General features: G+C 34.7%; 3 protein-coding genes and 1 long non-coding RNA gene across 26 annotated transcripts; 2 read left to right on the forward strand and 2 right to left on the reverse strand.

Moving 5' to 3' along the window:
• Nucleotides 1–633: 633 nt before the first annotated feature.
• On the forward strand, nt 634–11,676 carry LOC143359248 (uncharacterized). Of its 4 annotated transcripts, XR_013083078.1 has the most exons (5): nt 634–829; nt 895–2,262; nt 3,283–3,576; nt 5,937–6,055; nt 11,394–11,676. XR_013083078.1 is itself a non-coding variant. In XM_076797058.1 (3 exons), the coding sequence occupies exons 1-3, from the start codon at nt 722–724 to the stop codon at nt 7,092–7,094; spliced, it is 1,485 nt and encodes a 494-aa protein (XP_076653173.1). In that variant the 5' UTR covers nt 634–721; the 3' UTR covers nt 7,095–7,152. The 4 variants fall into 4 exon arrangements, 2 of the variants coding, with proteins under 2 accessions (XP_076653173.1, XP_076653174.1); XM_076797058.1 differs by lacking the exons at nt 3,283–3,576; nt 5,937–6,055; nt 11,394–11,676 and adding an exon at nt 7,086–7,152; XM_076797059.1 differs by lacking the exons at nt 5,937–6,055; nt 11,394–11,676 and having other exon boundaries at nt 895–2,224; nt 3,283–3,385.
• Nucleotides 2,501–3,376, reverse strand: LOC143359257 (uncharacterized). Its single transcript, XM_076797087.1, has 2 exons — nt 3,241–3,376; nt 2,501–2,756 (listed from the first exon to the last, which is right to left on the reverse strand). Exons 1-2 carry the CDS (start codon nt 3,374–3,376, stop codon nt 2,590–2,592), a joined length of 303 nt encoding a protein of 100 aa, XP_076653202.1. The 3' UTR covers nt 2,501–2,589.
• Nucleotides 4,039–19,481, reverse strand: LOC143359249 (antitrypsin). Of its 18 annotated transcripts, none has more exons than XR_013083081.1 (10): nt 17,293–17,433; nt 13,178–13,299; nt 12,850–13,032; nt 12,529–12,739; nt 12,045–12,259; nt 11,783–11,968; nt 11,577–11,712; nt 4,724–4,931; nt 4,401–4,567; nt 4,039–4,236 (listed from the first exon to the last, which is right to left on the reverse strand). XR_013083081.1 is itself a non-coding variant. In XM_076797066.1 (9 exons), the coding sequence occupies exons 1-8, from the start codon at nt 17,300–17,302 to the stop codon at nt 4,771–4,773; spliced, it is 1,224 nt and encodes a 407-aa protein (XP_076653181.1). In that variant the 5' UTR covers nt 17,303–17,433; the 3' UTR covers nt 4,039–4,236; nt 4,724–4,770. The 18 variants fall into 18 exon arrangements, 16 of the variants coding, with proteins under 16 accessions (XP_076653181.1, XP_076653182.1, XP_076653187.1 ...); XR_013083080.1 differs by having other exon boundaries at nt 4,039–4,239; XM_076797066.1 differs by lacking the exon at nt 4,401–4,567.
• LOC143359258 (uncharacterized) lies at nt 12,255–17,327 on the forward strand. Of its 3 annotated transcripts, none has more exons than XR_013083083.1 (4): nt 12,255–12,386; nt 13,567–14,370; nt 14,475–16,221; nt 17,200–17,327. It is a non-coding gene; the product is annotated as an uncharacterized LOC143359258 (long non-coding RNA). The 3 variants fall into 3 exon arrangements; XR_013083084.1 differs by lacking the exon at nt 17,200–17,327 and having other exon boundaries at nt 14,475–15,305; nt 15,405–16,221; XR_013083082.1 differs by lacking the exon at nt 17,200–17,327 and having other exon boundaries at nt 13,567–13,681; nt 13,781–14,370.
• Nucleotides 19,482–19,811: the final 330 nt, after the last annotated feature.

Here is a 19,811-nt window from a genome sequence, read left to right on the forward strand (position 1 = left end):
TCACTTGAAATGTTCAGGCTGGTTCAGGTCTTCCATTGTGCATTTTTTTAATGGTGCCATTAGCCGGATAATTTTGATTTCCGGTTAGGGAATATAATAAACGCATTATAGATTATAAGAAATATTTTTTCATTGCGGTGACTGAAAACTGTGTTAACATAAACAATTAAGGAAACATCAATGTGAGCTATGTTATGGAATAAGCAAAATAAATAAATTTATAACTAATGCATTATAATACTATTTATTTCTCATTTCCCAGTGAAGATTTTTAAATTCCATATACGGCGCCAGTATGATTCAAATTGAGGAATTAATATCCATCTATTTCTTTTTATAACAAAGTATATCTTCCTCTCTTTATATGGAAATTATTTACAACTAAACAGTGGAAATTCGTACACAGCGTGCAACAATCTTGACAAATTGATGACTTTCTGTAATGAAGTAAACTATATGTACATGAGCGGTACGAGTTTCCATTCGTTCTGCGCATGTTCGTTCTGATTAGTTGTACCCACACTTTTCCATCCTGCCGGAAGCGCTACGCATGCGCATAGCATAACGGCATCTGTCGTCGAGACGAACGATTCAAAAATTCAATGCGCTCATAACCTTATAACCGGTGAGCAGTTAACATTGGACATGTGTGAAATTTTGTCTCAAATAAAGAAACTCTGTATTAAAAAATTGTTTACACATTTCCGTGTATAAGAAATAAATGCTTACACTCGCACGCAGTCATCGGTTCGATTCATTAGTAAAAATGGATCAACAGCAGCCGGGCCCTTCTAACGCAACTCACGTGAAGAAAAATCCCTCCGGAAAGGTAAGCTCTCATCTTACAAATAGAAGTATCCTGTCAATCTTATTAAATATATCTCTTCCCTTTAGTTCGTTCGATCCGAACAGAAAAAGATCGTAATAAACTTCTACAAAGAGTTGAAAAGAGAACAACCGGAGATGAAGTACAAAGAGATGATAAAGCGGCTATCGAAGGAGACCGGCATAGGTCAGTTGACGATATCGAAGACTATATCGGAATACAGGGAGACGGCCACAGTGACGTCTCCGAACACGAAAAGACCACGCCTAAAAATTGAGGAGAAGGTGTTGGAGGAAGAGAAACACTTAATTCGGAGGAAGGTTTACGAGTTTTGGCTCCATAGAGAGATCCCAAACATGAAGAAGATGTTACAGGTGGTTAATGAGGACCCGCTGTTGCCAAACTTCAGCGAGTCCACGCTGTACCGGTTACTGAAGAGCATGCAGTTCAAATGCTTTGTGCGTGCACGGTACAGCGCGCTGATGGACAAAGGTTCCAACGTTCTTTGGCGGAACAAGTATATAATTACAGTGCAACAGTATCGCAGCGAGGGAAGGGAGATTTATTATTTGGGCGAGACCTGGGTGACCGCAGACAACTGTAGAAGAAGGGTTTGGGTCGACCAATCGGTTACCAGTAGGGAAGCAGAACAAAGAGGCCTGTTGGGTAATCTTGAGTCAACAGGTAAAGGGAAGGGGATCATACTGGCTCACATAGGGTCTGTCGAGGGATTTGTTCCTGGCAGCTTGCTTCTCTTCAAAACGAAAAAAGAAAAGGGCGATTGTCACGATGAGATGAACTGGGATTCGTTCTTTACTTGGTTCCGGAACATGCTACCCAAACTGAAGCAAAATTCGGTGATCGTCATGGACAATGCTCCCTGTCATTCAAAGAAGTTAATTAAGTACCCGACAATGACATGGAGGAAAAATAAAGTTATTGCCTGGCTGGTGGCTAAGGGGGAACAAGTTCCACCCGACGTCGTTAAAGCCCAGCTCCTGGAGCTTGTACAGAAGTATAAAATAAAGAACAATTTTCTGGTTGATCATTATGCTAAGCAGCAAAATCATACTGTTCTGAGACTCCCTCCGTATCATTATGAGCTCAACCCCATTGTATCGGCATGGGCAATGGTAAAGAGATATGTTGAAGCTGGAAATACGTCGTACAAATTAGAGAATGTAAAGAAGTTAATTGAAGATGCGGTGGAACATGTAACCGTCGAATCGTGGCAAAATTTTATTCGTCATACGATTGAAGAAGAAAATAAACTGCTGCAGATGGATCACATAACTGATGATCTGATGGACGAGCTGACGGACACGTCGGACTGGAGTATTGAAGATGAGGAAGAATCCGAGAACGAGACTGAGAACGACGAAGATGACCATTTTTGTGGTATTTTATTTCATTTTTTGATGTCCTCAAATGATTGTGTGAGTATGGTACATTTTCAATCCGGAAACTTAGTTTTTAATTTTGTGTTTGTTAGGTGACCCTCCAAGATGAAAAGGGGACAGCAATTTGCTATGCAAGAGGTATAATGTAAGTTGCTAAATATTTTCAGCTGGTTCTATAAATAGTGTACATTTCTAATTGTACATAAAAATAAAATTCTCATATCGTTGTGAACACAGAGAAGGACAGCAATTGAGAAGGAAAGAGGGACTGAAATTTATTAGGACAATGTAGCCTTTGTTTAATTACTGGTTCAGAGCATGGTGTATTATAACTTCATTTTAACTGGCATAGTTATAGGTAAATTAAACCAAAGGAACAGTGATGTGACCGCTAAATAAAATAGTAGAAATGTCTTCGCCTTGTGCATTTTGAGATTTGTGGAGGATAGCGTAAAAGAATGGTCGATCGATTTGTACTACTGGAATAGGTCGTGGATCATAGTACTCAATTATTAGATGCATGACTGTTGCTGAAACAAAGTAAACGTACAGTTGTACATTAGCAAAATCTATTTTCCTGAAGTGCTTCAATACAGTATTCTCTCCGTAACTGTGAAAACTTCTGGTCTGTAGAGTCACACTTATAGAAGAGGTACAGAGAATACTGTGTAGAACAAAGTCATTCCCTCACTCCATCTCTCGGAAGCATTCCCATGATTAGTAGCTATGATGCCGAGAATAGTTGTTTTTAGTGTCATGCAGATATTGAAGACATTATGCAGGCTGAGACACTACTATGCCATCTATCCTCAATTTCCTTTAACACTGCTACTTTATTGCAGGATGGCTCTAAAGTCACTAGACCATTTAAAATTGTTGATAAAAGAATAAATGTGATTTTTTAAGAGATAAAAGGGCTATCCCACTTAAAAATTGTCTAGTGACTTTTGGGCCATGTTTATTATCATTCACATCGCTAATTTTACAATTACATCTACAACTGTTTATTAGTACCTTGTTTAGAGAGCATGAAATATTGTAACTTCATTTGTATAGGTAAATTAAGCTGAAGGATCAGAAGTGCGTCCGCTAAATAAAGTCGTACAAATGCCACTGCCTTTTGCTTTTTGAGACTTGTGAAGGATAGCATAAAAGAATGGCCGATTGATTTTTACTACACGAATTCGAGGTGGAATATAGAGTGATGACCTCATGAGTTCAAACTTTAGAGTTGAAACAAATTAAACATGGATGTATTTGTTCATTGGAAAAATTTATTTTCCTGAAATGCGTCAGTAATGTATTCATTTGAAGGACTTTTACTGAAGACGCTAGAAATATTTCATGCAAGTAAGTGGATAAAATTGCAGTTAAAAATATTGTTTAGTTAGTTTGTGAAGAAAGATTTAGCCAAAGACTCCCTCGATGAATTGAGAATGATCGATTTGAAACGTTGTTAATAATGTAAAAACGCTAACTGTGATTTTAAAAATGTGATAAATTGTTAGATAGCCGTCCGATAACGAGTGTTAAAATTTATGTGAGTTCTTTCTTTTTTATTCTCTTTGTGGTGGTCTTTTTTATTATAATAATATACATGAGTACTTTTATACATACGTGCAATGTAACAACAATTAAAAGATAAGACAAGTTTTATTTTTATAGAATGGTCGATTGATGTGGAACTTAGTTTTTAACTTTGTGTTTGTTAGGTGACCCTCCGAGATGAAAAGGGAACAGCAATCTGCTATGCAAGTGGTATAATGTAAGTTGCTAAATATTTTCAGCTGGTTCTATAGTCTACATTTCTAATTGTACATAAAAATAAAATTCTTTATTAAAATTAAGCTAAAGGAACAGTGATGTGACCGCTAAATAAAATAGTAGAAATGCCTTCGCCTTGTGCATTTTGAGATTTGTGGAGGATAGCGTAGAAGAATGGTCGATCGATTCGTACTACTGGAATAGGTGGTGGACGATAGTAAAAACTCGTTACAACCGCTGTAAGTACTGCTGAAACAAAGTAAACATACAGTTGTGCATTAGCAAAATCTATTTTCCTGAAGTGCTTCAATACAGTATTCTCTCCGTAACTGTGAAAACTTCTGGTCTGTAGAGTCACACTTGTGGAAGAGGTACAGACAATACAGTATAGAACAAAGTCATTCCCTCACCTCATCTCTCGGAAACATCCCCATGATTAGTAGCTATGATGCTGAGAATAGTTGTTTTTAGTGTCATGCAGATATTGAAGACATTATGCAGGTTGAGACACTACTATGCCATCGATCCTCAATTTCCTTTAACACTGCTACTTTATTGCAGGATGGCTCTAAAGTAACTGGACCATTTAAAATTGTTGATAAAAGAAAAAATGTGATTTTTTAAGAGATAAAAGGGCTATCCCATTTTAAAATCGTCTAGTGACTCTTGGGCCATGTTTATTTTCATTCGCATCGCTAATTTTACAATTACATCTACAACTGTTTATTGGTACCTTGTTTAGAGAGCATGAAATATTGTAACTTCTTTTGTATAGGTAAATTAAGCTGAAGGATCAGAAATACGTCCGCTAAATAAAGTCGTAGAAATGCCATTGTGTTTTGCTTTTTGAGACTTGTGGAGGATAGCATAAATGAATGGCCGATCGATTACCAATGGAATACGAGGTAGTCTAATTACGCCGGAACGTATACCCGTTACAGCTGAAACAAATTAAACATGGTTTTTTTTTGTTCACTGGAAAAATCTATTTTCCTGAAATGAGTCAGTAATGTATTCATTTGAAGGACTTTTACTGACGATACTAGAAATATTTCATGCAAGTAAATGGATAAAATTGCAGCTAAACATGTTGTTTAGTTAATTTGTGAAGAAAGATTTCGCCAAAGACTCCCTCGATGATTTGAGAATGTTCGATTTGAAACGTTGTTAATAATGTAAATACGCTAACTGTGATTTTAAAAATATGATAAATTGTTAGATAGCCGTCCGATAACGAGTGTTAAACTTTATGTGAGTTCTTTCTTTTTTATTGTCTTTGTAGTGGTCTTTTTTATTATAATAATATACATGAGTACTTTCATACATACGTGCAATGTAACAACAATTAAAAGATAAGACAAGTTTTCTTTTTATAGAATGGTCGATTGATGTGGAACTTAGTTTTTAACTTTGTGTTTGTTAGGTGACCCTCCGAGATGAAAAGGGAACAGCAATCTGCTATGCAAGTGGTATAATGTAAGTTGCTAAATATTTTCAGCTGGTTCTATAAATAGTGTACATTTCTAATTGTACATAAAAATAAAATTCTCATATTTAAATTAAAATAAATCTAAATATGCTCGCCAATTTCTAATTTTTGTGTTCCCAGGATATTACCTCTGAAGGACCAAAAAAGCCACTACAACAGAGGATTTGTTATGCAAGATCAACTTCGCCCACGTCATTGTATGTTTATTACATGTCTTCAACTGATCCTGCACGTGTAATACATTTCTAATTCTAAGATTTTTAACTTTGAATTTTTATATGCCCAAGAGATCTCCGAGGAATCGGGGAATCGCCATATTGTTATATCTCCCCTAAACTACTCTCTATCGCGTCATGATTACGCGACCATGATTACTCTGTTCCCGATAGCCCTGTTGTCCACACCCAATTTTGTAAGAAAGACTGCATTTTTCTAACGATAATATTATCAATTTCAGGTGAATCCAGCACTGAAGAGGAATCCGAAAAGTAGATTACTTGACCAAATAAGACTCGTGATCATTCCAGGTTCTGAGATAATAAATGCTGTAGGATCTGACAGTCCTCTTACTAGAAGGTATTCATTCAGCTTTTCCCACTCTATGGTCAAATCATTATGGATCAAAGTCATTTATTCACCACATCTCTCATAAACATCCGCACACAACTGGTAGCTATGATGCCGAGATTAGCACTGCTTATTGATACTGAAAGCATCAAGCAGGCTGGTACATTATCACAGTTCTAGAAAAGGTACTACATTCTTCGTCGTGTTGTGAACACAGAGAAGGACAGCAATTGAGAAAGAAAGAGAGACTGAAATTTATTAGGGCAATGTAGCCTTTGTTTAATTACTGGTTCAGAGCATGGTGTATTATAACTTCATTTTAACTGGCATAACTATAGGTAAATTAAACCAAAGGCATAGTGATTTGACCGCTAAATAAAATAGTAGAAATGCCTTCGCCTTGTGCATTTTGAGATTTGTGGAGGATAGCGTAAAAGAATGGTCGATCGATTTGTACTACTGGAATAGGTGGTGGTCCATCGATCGAACTCGTTTCAATCTCAACAATTCCTGCTGAAACAAAGTAAACGTACAGTTGTGCATTAGCGCAATCTATTTTCCTGAAGTGCTTCAATACAGTATTCTCTCCGTAACTGTGAAAACTTCTGGTCTGTAGAGTCACACTTATAGAAGAGGTACAGAGAATACTGTGTAGAACAAAGTCATTCCCCCACCCCATCTCTCGGAAACATCCCCATGATTAGTAGCTATGATGCCGAGAATAGTTGTTTTTAGTGTCATGCAGATATTGAAGACATTATGCAGGCTGAAACACTACTATGCCATCGATCCTCAATTTCCTTTAACACTGCTACTTTATTGCAGGATGGCTCTAAAGTCACTAGACCACTTAAAATTGTTGATAAAAGAATAAATGTGATTTTTTAAGAGATAAAAGGGCTATCCCATTTTAAAATCGTCTAGTGACTTTTGGGTCATGTTTATTCTCATTCGTATCGCTAATTTTACAATTAAATTTACAACTGTTTATTGGTACCTTGTTTAGAGAGCCTGAAATATTGTAACTTCTTTTGTATAGGTAAATTAAGCTGAAGGATCAGAAGTGCGTCCGCTAAATAAAGTCGTAGAAATGCCATTGCCTTTTGCTTTTTGAGACTTGTGAAGGATAGCATAAAAGAATGGCCGATCGATTTTTACTACTGGAATAGGAGGTGGTCTATATGATAAGCTGTAGGGTACAAACTTTAGAGCTGAAACAAATTAAACATGGATGTATTTGTTCATTGGAAAAATTTATTTTCCTGAAATGCGTCAGTAATGTATTCATTTGAAGGACTTTTGTTGAAGACACTAGAAATATTTCATGCAAGTAAGTGGATAAAATTGCAGTTAAAAATATTGTTTAGTTAGTTTGTGAAGAAAGATTTCGCCAAAGACTCTCTCGATGATTTGAGAATGATCGATTTGAAACGTTGTTAATAATGTAAAAACGTTAACTGTGATTTTAAAAATATGATAAATTGTTAGATAGCCGTCCGATAACGAGTGTTAAACTTTATGTGAGTTCTTTCTTTTTTATTGTCTTTGTAGTGGTGTTTTTTATTATAATAATATACATGAGTACTTTTATACATATGTACAATGTAACACCGATTAAAAGATAAGACAAGTTTTATTTTTAATTCAATGCTCTCTATGTATAAAAATACATGATTGTATGTATTGTTAGTTGTGAAACATATATATTACTCCGTTTAAACTTTTGGTTCGGTTACATGACCGCTGAACAGTGATACAATGGAACTCTCTCTCCTATAGTTGTCACTTTTTTTGTGTATGATGGTATAATAGAATGGACGATTAACGTTGATTTCCACGGGGTACACCAATGACATTTTCACTGCAATGAAACCTGAAACATATTATTTAAAAATCATCTTTCCATGCAATGATATGTGGTGAACCTTTTGTGAAGTTGAAAAAGGTTTATTCATTTATTGTGACTTATTTGTAATTGTTAGACTGCAGATCTTCCTTGTACGTAATGCATAAATTTTATATGAAAAATATCAAAGAAGTAAAAATTGTAATCCAGTTCAATCTCGTTTTCCATTATTCACATTTATGTTATATGTGATAACATAATACACTGTGCAACAAATTGTATTTTCAGTTATTTAGTCAAAATCATTCGTACAGCTCTTAACAATTTAGATAGATATAAAGTTTCGAATTAATTTTTTTGCTGTAGATAACCTATAGAATACAGTATGACGTAGAAACAGTTAGATACATCTACTGCATAATAATTGTTTATTTCATTGTTGCATATAATAGTAAAAATATAGTTGTTCGTTTTTCTTGATCAGAATCTTTGGCCAATGTAGACTAGACTCGACGGTAATACTAAAATTTCTATTTCAAAGCGCAGAAGATTGTTATAATTCTGAAAAAATCGGTTCGAGAATATGACCAGTAAAGAGCTGTATAACTTTGCTATCTTTGGTTCCCGGATTCTGAATTTTGCTGACGATACTATAGAAAAATGAACGGTCAACCCGTAGCTGCTCTCCGAATGCCAAACAGCGCTGTACAATTTCCACTCCTGGAAAAAGATTGATCATGCTAATTTCTTCGGTGGATCTTTCAAAACGCGGTCACTCATTTATCGTGTTAACTTGCAAGGATCAGTGCAGCAACGATATTAGCATGCATCAATGCGCACAAAGAAATAAAAAATTAAAAATCAATGTATTCTATATGTAATTACAAAATGTAACAAAAAGTCCGTAAATTGCTTTTTTAAAGAAATTGTACCAAATTATGAAAATTATAACGAACGTACATGTTGAAACTTTGAGAAACTTGGCGAATTAACAAGAGAGAGAGATTTTTTAATGTATTACTTAAACAAATAGAGATATGTAAAATAGGCTTGTGGGACTGGATTCCTTATTTAAAAATACACAATTTTGCCTTGCGAACCATCTTTCTACCTCTTATAGTTTCTATGATATTTGACCAAATATTGTTTGTTAACGATTTTTAATAATAAAAATGTGTGTCTAATATTTTTGCAAGAACGTTTCAGATACCATACTGGACATATGCTACAATATTCCATATTAAAAATAATTTAAAATGAGTGTTAACGTATTCCGATGTTTAAATAGTAAATTAATTATTGTATAGAGGTAAAATATAAGTATAATTAGTAGGTTAATTTCTGTCATTGACAGTGAATGATACATTTATTCAAGAACTCAAAAATGTATTCCAAGAGAAAAAAAACATAAATTTCATTGTCTGAATTGTTTCAATTAAAGTCTGATATTACACCAGTGAAAAGTACGGTTGACTTGTTGTGTTTAATTGCAAAATGGAATGGTCTGTCGACCCTGAACGTTCTGGTAATTTTCGGGGGAGCTGGTAAAATATCCAGATGAAAGCCTAGAAATAAATATTTAATATGATCATCAATGAAGTGAATTTTTATACAAGCTATCAGTCAAATTATTTTTTAAATGATTGTACTGTTTACATAACATATACAAATTTATAGCACGATCATTTTTAAATTAAAGTGCAACAACTCCAACACAATATTAAATCAACTTGTTTCGCTGTACATACAAAAGCGTTTTTTATTATGTTTTTATATGTTTTATATGATACACACAGCCTCTTATTTAGAAAGTATGAAACCTTAGTTTTGCAAAGTTTACGAATGATTTTTACTAATAAAATTATTTAGAAAATACCGTGTTTTCGTTTTAAAAATGCAGAGTGTATATAATTATACAAATTTATCACTAGCAGCAGTAATCTTTGAATCATTTGATCCATACAATTATTCAGTTGTATAAAATTTAGAATAACAAGGTATAACAAAGTCGAAGAGTGTAATGGAGATATTAAGAGACAAAGTACTTTCACAAATACTTAATTCGGTAAATAGACAATAAACTTGTTACAAGAAAATAGAGAAGAGACAGACAGCACGAAGCTTGCGTTAAGAAATGAAAAACAACGACGACAAACTCTGGAACATTGTGAATTAGAAGACAAACTTAATAGATCATTTATACTCGATGATCTTCGAGCAGCAATGAAGTAGACGTATAACGATGTTCATACACATTTTCATAGTTTTATAATGAAATATGAATTAGTACAACGAAGTAATAAAATTATACTTTGCCCACTGTTCACTGTACTCATTTCTTTTATTCCATTGAAAAGAAAATACCAAATTTTGAAATAAAAACAACTTTCCCTTCAACAAGTCTCATACAAAATTCTCGAACATATTAAACAGAAGAAAACTGAATAGACGACATTTATTGCACATCCGTTAAAAAATTACATAAAATTCGTTTATTAACAAAAAGAAAGTCATAAGAAGCTTTCGAATCTTCAATAAATATTTCAATAGAAATTTAAATGCATTTGAACCTGTTCTTACTCAATCATAAATCTAATTATTAAATTTAAGATCACCTTTTGTACAAAATGAAAATACGATAAATATAATTTCTGGCATGGCGCCGATCGAAGACCAAATTAATTGTGCAATTTCTCAAAATCAGTCGATTAATTTGGATTAAAGTAGATTAGCAAAAAAATGATGTACATACATAATGACGCAACATGAGAAGAAACGCTACGATGAGGCTTTTGCTATGAACAAGACTACGTCACGGTATTTAACAATCAACAGGAATGGTCGATTGATGCGGAACTCAGTGGGCTTCGGCGGTGACCAAAAGCTCGAAAGAGGCCTTACACTGAGACCTGCCACAAGCAATTAACACTATATTACTGAATGGACAACACGAATAAACAATACACTCCATTATGTAAAATGTTAGGTTTTATTCGGACGCAACATATTTTACCATATTGAAACTTACAAGTTGGAAATCAAGGAAAAAGAGCGAAGAAGAATATTTTATACATCTTCTGGTAGTAATGAACTAATTAATACAGTAACTAATACGTATTACCATTAACTGAAACAAAGATTGTACGACAAACCGGAAATATTGGATGAGAGAAATGATTATGGCCAAGACGTATTACACCAAGACGTATTACATTGTGTATTGCACATGCACATGCACATTTACATGTGTACATGCACATTTTCAGAAAAAAGCAACATTGTAAAAATGATGCATAAGCTAATTTTGTTTAAATACTAAGCACCTTATTAGTTTTTTTCAAATTTACAAGAGCAAGGTAGGGCCACCAGCGAAGCAATCAATTAAATTAAGCAAAATATTTCAAATATTAATTAGCATCATCATCCAAACCATGAGTACTTTAAAAAGGAATACAGTAATGCCAGACATTAAAAAATTGAGAAAATCTACATTCTTTTCAGGATTTCATTCTAAATTTTGACAGTAGATGCCAAGTTTCTAGGATACTTATACTGCAAAGTATTGCAACTTTCAATTTTGACAATTCGCAAACCTTTGCCACTCTGAAGAAGATAATGTTCCAAAACAATACTTCCCTTAATTTCACCCAATTCCAGGGAAAAAAACAATATTCATTGACTTACCTGTGACAGCTGCAGCCTCACTGCCTTCCTCGTTCACTTCGATAAATGCTTTTTGTATAACTTTGCTAACAGTCAATGGAGCATCAGCGATACCAGAGAAGTTAGCATGGTCGGTGAACATGTCAGTCAAACCAATCTGTATACGATAACAATTATTAGAACAAAATAGAGTAATTGGATTCATTGTAGACATAAATATTACTTACTTTTTTTAAGGGAGAGATCAGGTCTATCTCACTTTTAATCTTAAACTTTGGAAGGAATAATTTCACTTCTGCTTCATGTCCTTGACTTAGAATGTCAGCCAGGTTTGTGCTCTGTATCTTGTTTTCAACTTCAGCCAAGCCGTTAACTTCGTTTGGAAGAATGATAAGCATACTTATCGAATTTCCCTGCGAATTAGGATTGAAGATTTCTTTTACATATCTTGCTTTCTAAAATTACATTCTTGTTCATTCGAGATATTACCTGGTAAGGTATTTCAATAAATTTGGCATTCAAGCTTGGAAGTTCGCCATAGTTGTAGTCGGCTTGCTTGAACATAGTAGGCACTTCCTTCATAACGTTTTCATTAAGATGGAACGGCAACTTCTGGGTGAGTTCAGGATCAAATTTCTGTTTCCACATACCCTTGAAGTACACTGCGTTAACTAGCACTAATGCTGTGTCTCCATTCAAGTCATCTGTTAAAAAGAAACTTGATGTACACACACCAATGTGTCTGATGAACAGACTGCGGATTTTGTGCATTTAGGATGGAAATGAGTAGATCATCCGCAGTCTACTGATAAATAATAGATCACTGAATCTGTGTGTATTTGAAATATTTATGTTATTCTGTGTGTAATGAATAAAACTGAGATTTGTCATGTCATACGAAAAGGTGTGACTACCCTTGTGATAGTGTGAACACTCTGTATATACAAGAATACATATGAATATTAATACTAACCAGACTTAACAATAGAGTCAATGTGATTGTTCGTTTTTTCTTTAACCCAAACGTTAATGGTGTTTGCAGCCTGTTCAGATTGTTGAAAATTGACTGATTCAGTGACAGACTGGAAGTAATTCTCTGTCAGTGCCTTGTAGCTTGGTTTCAGGGTAAACGCGTTATTGACAAAGGCTTTGTTCGCCAGAAGAAGCTTATTGTCCGTGACACTCTAAAATCAAATGTACAAACAAAATATAATGTAATAACAACATTAAATTTGTTTGGGAAAGACGCAATGATATAGCAATGTTTGAATAAGATTAAAAAGTTAATAGTTACATTTAGATCGGTGATAAGTGTTTTATAGCCAGTTAAACCAAACTGATCTGGTGATGGTATATGTAAGCCTTGTTTTAACTGCCTTTCTGTCTCGCCACCAGCACCATAAGCAGCCATAGAAAGAACAACAGCTGCGCTAAGAGGACTCATTATAAGATTGCTTGGGCTTTCTTGTACCACAGCCTGGAAAAAAACTCTTTTGATTAATGTCTCTTTCTATAGCTTTTTATAAAATAATGTAAAATAATCACTTTTAGTGCTTCTTAAACGCAGTGTTAAATATAAATCAATACTTGGTAGTTTGTAATCGTAGTCTAAATGATTTTACCTGAAACAGGGATCCTGAAAATTGATTTGTTCCCTGTGCCACAGCATTGAGTGCTTCTGTGTTGGTGTTTGGTGCAGCCATTGCTAATGCAATTAAACTAGCAACCAGAATACTTTGCTTTACTGGAAAAATTAATTCATACTTGAATTAATATTAACGCTTAGAACGAATTTTATTTCGAATATTCTAGTGAAATAAAAATATAAAAATAACAATAGAATCTGTTTTTTTATGGTATTAATTAATTATTAGTTTTGACTAGAGCACAACTAAATATGCTTAACTATTATCATCAAACATTTCGTAAATTACGAAGCATCAAACAAGTATAGAAATTTTAAATGTTGGTGTAACAGGAACTATAAATATTGTAAATTCAATCTTTTCAGATTGTGGGTTTGAACCATTCCTGCAATTATTCTTACATATAAAATGTCAAACATTTTTTTAATTTTTCTCGGTGTCCTAAATAATTTATAATTTTTTAAAATTGGGAAGGACAAGGTACGTCAACTTCTTATTTACGAATACAAACTGTGTGCGTAATAACACTGACATGTAAGCAGCATGTGCATAAACTATTTATTATGCACCCCCCTATAGTTCCGAAATTCAAGGTTGAAAGTGCGTAGAAGGTCAAACGAATATGAAGGTCTAGGTGAGTTTATAAACGCGCTTATGGTTACCGAGAACCGAGACGGGAGATCTTCAAATAGAAAAGTGTTTGCAAACCATAATAGATTTTTTATTGACTCATTTCTGCTTAACTCATTTGCATAATTATAAATAAAACAGCATAAATATTATAAACCTACAGCGACAATTAACTGCCCGATAATTGATGCAAATGCACTATACAATGTATACAATAACTGCACTATATGTTCAATGAAAATAGCTGCAATTATATGTATACCATACTGCACATTACGTCAACTAATGAGTAAAATGTAAGCAAAGATATGCTTTATCTTACAACATTTTTTGCTGAGCTTTAATCGAAATCAATATAGAATAGTAAACATTTGTGATGTAATTGTAATAACAACTTTGTTTATCTCTGGAAAGTATTGAAGGATTTAAAATTCGTTATCTCTTAAAAAAATGGCTGGAAATGTGTTAACGCTGTAATATAAATCATTGAAGCAAGTAAGGTGTAATAATTATTGTCTTCGTTTGTTTACGAGAACAAAGTTTATACATATTTAAGAAGTATTGCAAACAATTCGTCTGTGAATCTAGCTGATTAAAACAAATATTATTTTTTGTATAAAGGTTTCTTTAAACTTTTACAAAGACCGAGACTTGCAAAATCAATAATTCAGAAACTTGATCTTTTTATGTTTCAATATTGTTGTAACTCCTTAATGGACTTGCTAAAAATAATCCGTTTCGTAGGGGACAGAAACAGGACAACATTGTGCAACACATGCGTAGACCATGACTTCGTTTTTTTCATGCGGGTCACGCAGTATATTGGAAGATCGTTTTCTCAAGGATGCTCGACCATAAATCAATGTCACGTTTCCGTTATGTGCGGGTCAATTTTGGGCCGTTGATAAACATTAAACTGATAAGGAACATTAAGCGGTTAGGGTTATTGTGGCTCATCGAGGTCTCGTGATTCACAGAAATATTTTTTCCTAATTAATAACAAATTGTGTTTCGTAACTTCCCTTAATGGTTACCGTGAAAAAGGTTGGCCTATTCATATTGCTATCAAAATATTATAATTTCATTTATCTATACTCTGTATTGCTTAAAAAAAAACTATAAAAAGTAATGATCCGAGATTTAACTTCAAAATAAAAATTTCATATTTTCTCCAAAACTGAATATCTCAAGAACTGTGGAGAAATAAAAGAACCATTTGCCGGTGATGGAAACATAAAATATAACAGTTGGACGGTGTTATCCTTCAGTATTATCTCGCTTAGGGTTACATATTGAATTAACGACAGACTGTAGTTGATTTACCTTTCTTATCAATTAGCTGATTATTGCTCTATAGTTTTAGAATTATTGGAATAACAATATTCAAGCTGTACATATAAAACGAGATGTCATTTGTTTAGACAAGACAAGGTTCCTCGGCGTACCAAACAATTGTCATAACATCAATTTCATAGTGCGTATTTTCCCCGATGGTCTATAGGATGTTCGTGCTTGCTCGATGAACTAAATAGAATAACTACTGTGTGGAATTCCTATCTTTTTCCCCGATTAGCTCCGGGGAAAACCCGTCCAAGAGGAAACAAGTATTACCTGCTGGTTCATCGAAACGATCGGTGGGGATTTCTCGATGCGATTTCGTAAACCAAAGAGGAGGAAATACGAGAGATGCTACGACAATAATGGTAATCTGCGCAAAACAGGTTTCAACGATGTTTAATCACTGTCTACGAAACTATTATTATACAATCTCGTACAATACGCAAACCGGTTTGCAAGGCTTTCGATTGAAAATCGGAAACTAATAACGCGCATACAGATAAAAATATTCGCAAAAATCAGACATTTTCTTTTTTTAAGTTAGTCACATAATTAAGTGAATTACTTAAGATACCAGACGAGATTACATTTAAATGATTAGAATTGTAAATTTAGTGTTTACTAAATATATTAACCCATAGCAAACAAAATTCCTGTATCATTATTCAAAATATCTTTTACATTATTAAATTTGTTTGTATTTCATAAATTGCTTAACATTTCGTATGCATAACATGAGAAAAAAAAATACATAGAAGGAAAATATTCTAGGTCGGAAGAAATGTTTCGTTTTGGAGTTAAAACAGCTTCGAGTGCGAAGGGTTAATTGGGTACCGACAAACTAATTTAAATTGTAAATGAGCAATAAAATTTGTTGGAGGCTGCAGATGATTTCCTGATGATGGTACATTGTTCGATTAAAATCGTTCGTTAATTATCTTCGATGAAAACCTCATTCAAATTACTAAATAATTACTAAATAATGGCGAAGTGGTAACGGAACAAGCTTGTAGAATTTATCGCGAGGAAAACTGGTATGATTACGGCAGACGGTAATTTGTTTTTTATTTTTCCTCTTCGCCTTATGACGTGTTCGATGCAGTGTCGTCAGATGAGGGGAGGGAGCACGAATTGAGGGGAAAAAGTTACCCTCTCTCTGCCAGTAGCGGAGTATGCACGACAGAGACGGAACGCGTCGGAAACTTGAGGAATAGCACGGTAGAAGGGGAAATTATAGTGGGGGAACAAGTCTTGATCTGGCGACACAAGTTCGCTGGGAATACCGAAATATGATAATTGCTTTCCACGCGTAATCATTTGCATATTTGATAAACCTCGATGCCGAATGTAACTGCGAAGACAAAATTAGAATTTCCATAAATTACAAACTTGATAGATTCAATTATTATTATTAAATCGCGCGATATTACACGCCAATATTTTAAAAAATGTTGGTAGAGGAAGCGGAATGAATTTGTCAAAAATACATTTTTTTTTCTCGATCAAACTATACGGTATTAACACTTATACAAATAGTTGTTTAACCATTTGCCAAGCATATTCTCTACAGCTTGTATTTCTAGTTTCCGTTCCGAGAGACACTGCCATAAATATGAAAAAATAACATTGACAATATCTTCGCGTCTGGCCATCGATAAATCATAATTCCATTAGCACTGTCGGCGCTCCCGTGGTCCAATGTATTTACGTACATTTCCATAGAGATAATCAGCTCAAACACGATAGTAGTGAAAATATTCTAATCGAACATAAAAATAGCTTGGCAGGACATCACGCGGCTGTAATCCAATTACCGAGTCATCTATCAAAATCTGTGTTACAATATTCACATATATAAACTCGAAATTTAAATTCAGTATTCCGTCGTCATGAACATCAGCGACACCAGGGTCACTATGCATCGAGAGAAAAACTTTATCCATGAGAATGTTACGTATAAACTATCGCGATACGTTTCACTTGTAAGTGTTTCGGAAAGGACCGTTGCAAGAATTCGTTACTTCTTGCAGTTGGTTGTGTTGACAGAAAAAAAAATAAAATAAGGATAGTGTTTTACAAGAAGGATAACGCAGCGCATACAATGACACGAGTTATGTACTCACATGTACGCATCTTTATTTCTTCCGTCGTAACCACTAATACCCTTCGAAAGTAACACGTAGACTGGAAGAAGACGCGGTCGATCGTGTTTTAAACGCGGGACATGGAAGTCCTGCAGAGGGATCAGTGACTAACGGACGACCAATCAGAAGCCGCGAGTCCGTAGGCACAAATCGTAATCGAGCGAAGATCGCATCTGATTGGCCCCTGCTTCTGGGCCAAACTACAGATCGTCCGGATCCGAAACGCAAAATAAGCAAAGTGACCCCGACGACACTGATATTGCTGACGATAAATGTTTGTTTTCTTCTTTGATTTGCAGATTGCAGAAAAAAGGATTGTCGACTAAGCGTTTGCGTGTTTCTGCGAATCGATGTATCGATTGGAATTCCCTATTTTCCGTAGACGTTTTATCAATTTAGATGTAGAAGTTGTGAATGTTATCAATCATAAGAAATGTGAATGTGAAATTATACGATGTAGTTCGAAGAATTCTCTACACTTATATTTATTACGAAATTTGTTTTTTGCAGACGAAATTATGTAATCACATAGATTTTAGAATCATGTTGATTTTACTCAATCGATTGTGAAATCAATCTTTATACGTATACATATAGCTTTTATTGTAATGTGTTACTTTTATTTCAAAACGATTCAAATTGGTCGTAAATTGTCCGTGTGAGGATACACCTACAGGTCGATTTATTCTATTCGCACAGACTCGTAACGTAATCGACCAGACAGATATTTTTCAATGCATTTGCACTAACCGTACCGGCATCGGCCCGACCGACCGACATTCTCGCGAAAAATACTTTGTTGTTGTCGTACTGAGGCCGGTACGTGTCGGTACGGATAGCACGCATTCGTTTCGGCAGATAGAAAATCGTGGCATTGAGGAAGGACTTCTTTACCCATATTTACTTGACCCGCGCGGCCGGGTCAAGGGGGAGTAGCCTTCGAAAAAGCCTCGGATCGAACCAGTTAACCTTCCGGCGGTCGCGTCCGTGCCAGTCCGTGCACGTAGACCGGTTTTACGGAGATAAACCAAGTAAACCCCATCTAATAGTTGCGGGCGTTTTGAGTATTCTTTTGGGTCTTGTTTTGCCTTTCAAAACGTCTTGTTGCAATTTATCTACAATTAACCCTTTGCACTCGGCGCTATTTTCATTCTAAAACTAAATTTTTCTTCCGTCTTAGAATATTTTCATTTTATTCATACGAAACTGATTCGATTTCCACATATAATATTTAAATGTTTAGTAATCTATTGAATACAAATTTTGTAATGTAAAAAATATTTTCACCGCTCGAGTGCTAACGGTTAAACGCTAAGGGTCATTGAGCCTCCAATGACGACATAGTTGAGATGTTTCGGGATCTAAACTGTTTACTAATGCGTGCACGGCGTGCCCGCTGGAAGGTTATGCTTGTCGTATATGATTCTCCATATTTTAACACGTTCAATGCCACGCCAGTTTTACAGGGTTTGCCCGTGATGCCACGATGAATTTTTTATTATACGATACATACAATGTTGAGATATTGCCTACAACAAATAAATTACAGTGTGTAACCATGTTTCACATTAAACCTACCGACACTTCTTGTATACTTATTCCTACCATGCGCGGTCAAAATGACCGGTCCTTATAAAAAGTTATGTTGATAGTAATATTAAAAAAAAAATAAGATAAAATATCTCGTTATATCATGAACTCAAGTGTGCACAGATTATTACTCCGTAATCAGTTATTACGTACTTCCCAGCAGTGCTGCAAGATAAGATCCTTTCCGACAAATTGTCTAATATAGGCTAAAAAATTAACGTAACAAAATACTTCAGGACAGGACAATACTTCGGTATAAAAATTAAAATCATTTATTCAATCCGGCAGTCCTACGAACTACAGTTTCAATGTCAACGATTTATGACGGCCCGTATATCGATTGATCTATGAGTCATATTTCGGCAGTTGACAGTTCTGACGAAAGTGTTCGGAAAAAAACAATTAAAAAATATGTGAAATAAATAATACGCTTACCAAACGGCACACGTCGTTTAAACTGCAATATTCCCGCGCACCCTACAGTATCGCAGAAACAGGTTCAGACACTTCTGTCAAGGTATAGCAGACGAACACTTCCACAGCTGCAATTTGCATTCGCTGCGTATCAGAACTGTCGAGACCGGCCCACAATTCGATGAATCGAAAGTTTCGACAGGTCGATTTCTTTTCCGTTATTGCTTGAAGTTAGGTTAGCGTAAACGGAAACCGAAAACGATTGCGAAATATATAGAGCGAGCTTTTAAATATGACTTCAACCACCGTGTACACGCATCGTCGTTGCAAATGAAATGATCAATGACTATATATGTATACATATACGTACACTCGAACCTAATACGGACTGTCTAATAGAAAATTGATACTTCTCTGAACATTGTAATCATAGAAAATTGTAATAATAGAAAATTGATACTTCTCTAAACATTGTAATCAACGTAGGAAATAAA

Source organism: Halictus rubicundus, chromosome 11 (assembly GCF_050948215.1).
Source record: "Halictus rubicundus isolate RS-2024b chromosome 11, iyHalRubi1_principal, whole genome shotgun sequence".
NCBI classification, from domain to species: Eukaryota; Metazoa; Arthropoda; class Insecta; order Hymenoptera; family Halictidae; genus Halictus; species Halictus rubicundus.

What these genes read in the sequence shown, in the direction of transcription:
- LOC143359248 (XM_076797058.1), top strand. Translation starts at nt 722, where the DNA reads ATGCTTACACTCGCACGCAGTCATCGGTTCGATTCATTAGTAAAAATG. An exon ending in AGAAAAATCCCTCCGGAAAG is followed by an intron (nt 830 to 894) that starts GTAAGCTCTCAT and finishes TCTTCCCTTTAG; the next exon opens with TTCGTTCGATCCGAACAGAA.
- LOC143359257 (XM_076797087.1), bottom strand. Translation starts at nt 3,376, where the DNA reads ATGCTATCCTTCACAAGTCTCAAAAAGCAAAAGGCAGTGGCATTTGTA. An exon ending in TTTCATGCTCTCTAAACAAG is followed by an intron (nt 2,757 to 3,240) that starts GTACTAATAAAC and finishes ACTTTGTTTCAG; the next exon opens with CAACAGTCATGCATCTAATA.
- LOC143359249 (XM_076797061.1), bottom strand. An exon ending in TTTCAGGATCCCTGTTTCAG is followed by an intron (nt 13,033 to 13,177) that starts GTAAAATCATTT and finishes GTTTTTTTCCAG; the next exon opens with GCTGTGGTACAAGAAAGCCC. An exon ending in TTATTGAAATACCTTACCAG is followed by an intron (nt 11,969 to 12,044) that starts GTAATATCTCGA and finishes CCTAATTCGCAG; the next exon opens with GGAAATTCGATAAGTATGCT.